At 45.0% G+C, this 5845-nt stretch overlaps 1 protein-coding gene across 1 annotated transcript in view; it reads right to left on the bottom strand.

Annotated features, from left to right (window-relative positions):
• LOC104165168 (zinc finger protein DPF3-like) overlaps positions 1-4760 on the bottom strand; it is a gene marked incomplete at its 5' end in the record, with an annotated part of 15497 nt that extends 10737 nt beyond the window's left edge. The window contains 2 exon segments of the mRNA XM_009704737.1: positions 4636-4659; positions 4662-4760. Of these exon segments, the coding sequence (XP_009703039.1) occupies positions 4636-4659; positions 4662-4760 (123 nt within the window).
• Between the last annotated feature and the right edge of the window lie 1085 nt (positions 4761-5845).

The raw sequence follows: 5845 nt of genomic DNA, 5'->3' as shown, positions 1-5845 counted from the left end.
AAAAAACCCAACACAGCACCCCCCCCCCCCCCCCCCCCAACTCCAAACAAAACAACAAAAAGTCCCCTATGGGTCCTTGTACATAGGAGACAAGTTTGGGATTTTCCACTATTCCAAAACTCTAAACAACTGATCTATTTTTTCCTCAGCATCCCAAAACACAGGCACAAAAGTCTGAGATGTTTACTGCTGCAAACAGGGTTTGAGTGGAAATCATTACGCAGTTCCAAACTCTGCAATCACTACTGTTTTTTAGTATTCTGACTCTTTTTTCCTTATGAAAACAAGCTCTGGAAAAGAAAAAAACCCAAACAGATTAAACTAATGAGGAGTCAAGTCAAGGTAATGTACATATTTTCACTGAAAAGGCACCTGCTGCAGGGTATCTTGTTGCAAGGTGGGCATTGACGCATCCTTGCATTCAGAAGTAGCTCCCATCATGGCCCCAGCGAGGATCAGCACTGAGGCAGGGAAAAAGTAGGCCTGATGTAGCTTTTCAAATTGATGCTGCTTGTGGAGAGGAACAAACAGCTCATCTCCAACCGAGGGGCTGACTCTCGTCATTTATTCATGGCCAGCCCCCTGCCTGGATGGAAATAAAAATGTTTCAAAGATGACTGTGTGGGGGAGCTGGAGGACAGCTTGGAGGCACACTGAGGTTAGCACATTAATTTTTTATCTCTGGAGACTGGGTATCCAATTATGCTTAGAGTACACAAACAACTTTGGCTGGTCTCTCCAGTGGAGATTTATCCACATCATAAAATCTGCGATGGAACTGGGCACAACAGGCTGATGCCATGAAATAACATACACAGGTGGTTTTGCAGGTCAGATGCGCCAGCTCGCAGAGTGACAGGAGGGCACAGGACTACATTCTCATTAACTACGTGTATTGTAGGATGGACCAAGCTGCACACGGCAGCCAGGCCAGCAACGGCCCGCACAATGTGCTTTATTTAGCGTTGTCATTGGCCAAAGTGCTTGTAGGCATAAGATCTGTTAAGCTGCTGTTTACTGCACAGCTGCCTGTAACCAACGTTTCACACAGCAAGACGCCACTGAAAACTCTTCTCCTTTAAAGGAGAGGAAGTTTTCTCCATGTAGACACACTATCCTATTCTCCCAGGAATTAAGGAAGAGCATTTACACTAGTACACTCATTCACACACACATTTCAATAGATAGAAGTCTAATGTAATTCCTATATCAGAAGTGTCTCAAAATCTGTGAGCACCAGCTGCCCCCAGAGCTGGCCTGTGCCCATGGAGTGAGATGGAATAAAACAGCAGGTGTTTTGTGGCAGGCTTGGATGCATCCTGGGCTCACAAATCTCACGCTCTCGGTGCCAACATGCAGAGGAAAAGCCAGCAGAAAAAAAGGCTGAGAATGCTGTGAAATGAAAAAGATCATTTCTTTTTATCAGTGGAGTTGGGGAAGGGGAGAGTTGACTTTTTTAAGGGTTTTCTATAACTTCCTTTTCACAGGTCCATACTTAGGTAAAGAATACCAGACAGTTGGTCAAAAATAAATGTGTGTGTAGGCAGAGGCAAGACTAGGCACTGAGGAAGGGCTATTTATCTGTGTCAAAGGGCTAGATAAGAGATACAAACAAAGCAACTAAAGCTCAAACAAAGCACAGGCTAAGATGTTTTAGGAAAGGCAAAGGCCAGAGAAGACCATTGAACCATCCTCCATGTTGCAAAGGGTAATCTACAGGTGAGGAAGAAGGACAGAAGGAAAGAGCGATGTAAGTAAACAAACGTTGTACAACAGTCAAGGGCAGCAAGATGTGCCAAGGAGGCGAGACCTGGGGCTTGGGCCAGTCCTCATTCTTTGATACACATCTATTCAGCCGTTCTCAGTTTCAGGTAGGTTCCTCCTATCTATACCTCTTTTCCAGTCCCTGTATAATTTACTGAACTACCCAAATTGGTCTGTGCGTGAGGAAAAGACTAAAGATAAAGGGGACTGGGTGTGCAGAAAGACAAGAGGCCATCAGCTCTTGAGCCGGCACCAGCCAGGGCATCAATAGTTGAATCCTGCAGAAGCCCTGCTCCAGAAAGCTCCCTCCTGCATCAGCACAGCTGCTGTTACCACAGGTACTGCAAGGAGCGGAGGTTGCAGAGGAGATGCGGGTACGAAGGAAGGAAGTTCATGCTGCAAACGGCTGCCTGAACTTTGCTGACCCAGTGCTCACCTCCCACAGCACAGCAAATTCCAAGTGGCTGGTTTGGATTTGCCTTGCCTTTTCTAAATCAGGCTGCTCATATCTCTCTGACAGACTGCTAAGCAAATAACCAGACCCTGCTCTATACCGTATCTCTGGTCCTCCTGCTCAGTAGATTGCGGATTAGCTGTTTGGATTAACATCCCCCCCATCTTCCCTCCCTCCCTCCCCCCCACCCCTCAAGCCCATGCAGAGAGGATTCTTGAAGCCAGAGCCCTGCGACACTGCAGACCTGTCAAATCTAATTCATAACACATGCCTAGCAGTTCTTAGGGGAGAGGAAGGATCTGATGCCCTGGCTCCCCACCATCCCCCTGTACAAAGGGACCATTTAATGACTGCACATTAGCAATGTGGACAATTAGCATTCACATGGAAGATAAATGGCAGCATAAATTAAATATCGCCAAGTGAAAGAGCAAAGATGCAAGATCTGAGCTCAAGGCTGTAAACAAACAAACAGGCAAAAAGGAACAAACAGCCACTGTGACAGCTCAGCCATTTGGGAGAGTTACCTTCCGGCGTCTGGGACTTTCCCCAGTGGTGATCTTCACATTTGCATGGCTCTTGCCCGTACCTCACTGGCTCCTGGCTGGTTGTTAAGCAGATTCTTTCTGCTCAGGAATCTGGACCTCAGAGTGGTTTACCCCACTCGCTCTAAACTTCTGCCTGTTTGGGGATCTGTGCAGCAGCAGCTTCCCTCTGCCACATGCATCACACAGGAGCTCCAGGGGAACACAAGCCCCAGCAGCTCCTGCTGTACCCTTTCCCACAGTGTAGAACGCACCTTTCTTTCCATCAGCCAAGGCCAGCTGCTCCTAACCTTACCACAGCTTTTCTAGCTCCTCTTCTTGCTAACTTCTATCATTTCCTAAGCACCAGAAACATAAGGATTGAGGCTGTTCTTGGCCTCTATGACAAGTTGAAGGGCAGGGGACACTACCCTTCTTTGTCTGGGCATCTGTGCAAGGCCATCGTCAACATTAATCCAACATAGATTTGCAATATGCCTCTCAGATATGCAACTATTACTGACTACTGCAGACACAGGAAAAAAAAAAAAACACACACACAACAGAGATGATGTAAATGCTAAGTAAACAAAAGCTACTGGCAGAACACTGACATTCTCCAGCCTGCCCAAGCAGTCACTCTTAGTGCATTGACAGCTCAAGTTTATCAACAGCTGGAGGAGTCAAAATTACTTTTGCTGTGAACCTACAAAACATGTGAATAACTAAAAGTTAGAGCATAAAGTGACAGAAACATAGGGACTGCCAAATGGGATCACACTAAACAGCCCTTCAAGCTCAGACAGTGGCTAGTAGCAGATGCTTTGGAGGAAGGAAACCCCCTCCCATACCTCCCTGGGGACAATTATCAATTATTCTGCTTAGAAAGAAAATGTTTTCCTACTTCCATATTTCTTCCAGTTCTTCTTAATGTATTAGAAAGTGCTTGCCTGGATTATTTTTCCCCATAAGCATTTTATTGCTTTGTCCACGTTGTTCATTACTTTGAACTAAAATGACACAGTTCACATGGTGATCTGAAAGGACTTTTTGAAAGTGAACAAAGCTATCTACACAAATCCCAAGGTGAAAGCAAACATCACATAGTATTGCACACTAGAAAACTGAGAAACAGGGGCTTAGAGACTTGCAAAAATCAGTAATAAAACACAGTCTCCTTGACTCCCAGTTCTGTGCCTAAGAAGCAGAGGAAGGACAGTCAAATAGGGCCATCCGGACCACTAAGATTTTTTTCACTCTGTACCAGTGTGGAGAATCTAGGCACATAACTCTTCTCTCCTCTCATGTTCCAGATCTCCTCCTCACAGATCAGTATTGATGCTTTTTCATAGATTTTCCCAAACTGTAACTAAGAAGCAGGCTTTTAGTAAAGTTAAAGTTTAGTAAAGTTTTAGAAAAGAGGGTAAGTCATTTGGGGAAGAGATGCAGGGATAAGGGGGACAGGTGCTGTGAATTTCATACCTAATAAACTGAGACATGGATAACTGTCTCCTATTCAAAGGCAAAACAAAAGCAGCCCCCTCAAACTACTGGATGTGTATTTCCTTGACATCCCCGCTAACAGCCACTGGGAGGCTGCTTGATGATGGGCAGGTTGGGCATCTCTTCCTTTCCTCCCTCTCCTTGCCACCTCCTCCCCACGGGAGCAGTAATGGAAAAGTGACTTGCTGCAGAGATAATGCTGGGTTTGAAATGAATTTCTGACTAGCTGAGCCAGCACCCGTGTGAGCTGCGGCTGATTAGCTCTAAGCATCCAGGTCCCAATCACTCACAATGGAGCCAGGCAATCACGCCAGCATCCACAAGGCAACGACAGGGTGGAGGCAACATCCCTGAAAAGGATCTCAAAGGCAAAGGGAAAATACTACTCACGTTTGTGGTTTTCATTTCTGTGGTGGTCTCCTGCTCACGGGCTTCATCACCCTCTTCACTGGCGAGGTGGGTGTGAGCGTAGTGGTAGCTCAGCCCAGGCCTGTTCTTGTAACGCTTGCCACAGACTGGGAGGAAAGGAGACAGGAGGGAGGGGAAGAGAGAATGGAAACATCAGTGTGACCTGCAACAAGGGCAGCATCCTCTCAAATAACGCTCCCTTCTCCCCGAGAGCAGCACCACACATTCCACGTGCCCGCCCAAAACTCTTTCAACCGACGTTGGTGAAAGGTGACAGAAAGACAGCCCTGCAGCTGCAGGTCCCCAGACAAGCTTTCTTCCCACCATGCTGCCAGCAGTCCTTCCTACAGGCCTAGGCAAATGCACATTCAGTCTCTGCAGCTCATACAGCCCTAATCCTCTCTGCTAAGATTACTAACAAGATTGCATATAAAATTAAATGAAATGCCAGTTCTGACATTGGTGCAGCATAATGCACAGCAATGGGAACAGGACTGAGAAGAAAGGACATTATTTTCTTCATTACTGATCTCTGAGAAAAGGAAACAGTTTTGGTTTGTGTTTGTTTTGTTGGTTTGTTTTTTTTTAAAAAAAAAGGTTTTCTGTAAAAGGGTAATAAGTAGCTGTATTCACAGATTCCTAGTCAAGACAAGGAGATGGAAATCATCCACCGTTTCTTGCTAGAAGAACATGTAGTAGTGATACTTATTTGCCCAGGTAAGCTTCATATTCAGCATCCCAATAAATAATACAATGTGTAACAGAGAATCCTCCTTCTGAACTTTTGTTTATTTTAGTCAACAGATATTAAGAACAGGATCAAACAATTCAGGGTGATGAAAGGTCTACATTTTCACAGGGAGCTCACCACAAGGGCAAGCTTCATCTTAAGATTCATTACATACAAATTCAGCTTCTATAAAGTTTTTAATTCATGTTATTGTCTATAAAAGTTATCTGTTTTCATCTTCAAAGCAGGCTCTGAACGTCCATTTTCTTATACAGCCATTTTAGCTACCAAATACAATTATTGCCATCTTAAAAGATTAGGCAACAAAGGCAAAGAAGCTTAGTGCCCTTCCTAAAAATTTTTACTCCCAGTCACATTTTCAGTCACTTTATTAGCTTCATCAACCTCAAGGATTTCACAGAGGAACAAACGTCATGCCCAGTAGTCTGTCCTGCATCGCTT

Source organism: Cariama cristata, unplaced genomic scaffold (genome assembly GCF_000690535.1).
Source record: "Cariama cristata isolate BGI_N322 unplaced genomic scaffold, ASM69053v1 scaffold7157, whole genome shotgun sequence".
NCBI classification, from domain to species: domain Eukaryota; kingdom Metazoa; phylum Chordata; class Aves; order Cariamiformes; family Cariamidae; genus Cariama; species Cariama cristata.
This window is presented reverse-complemented; position numbering and strand designations above follow the sequence as displayed.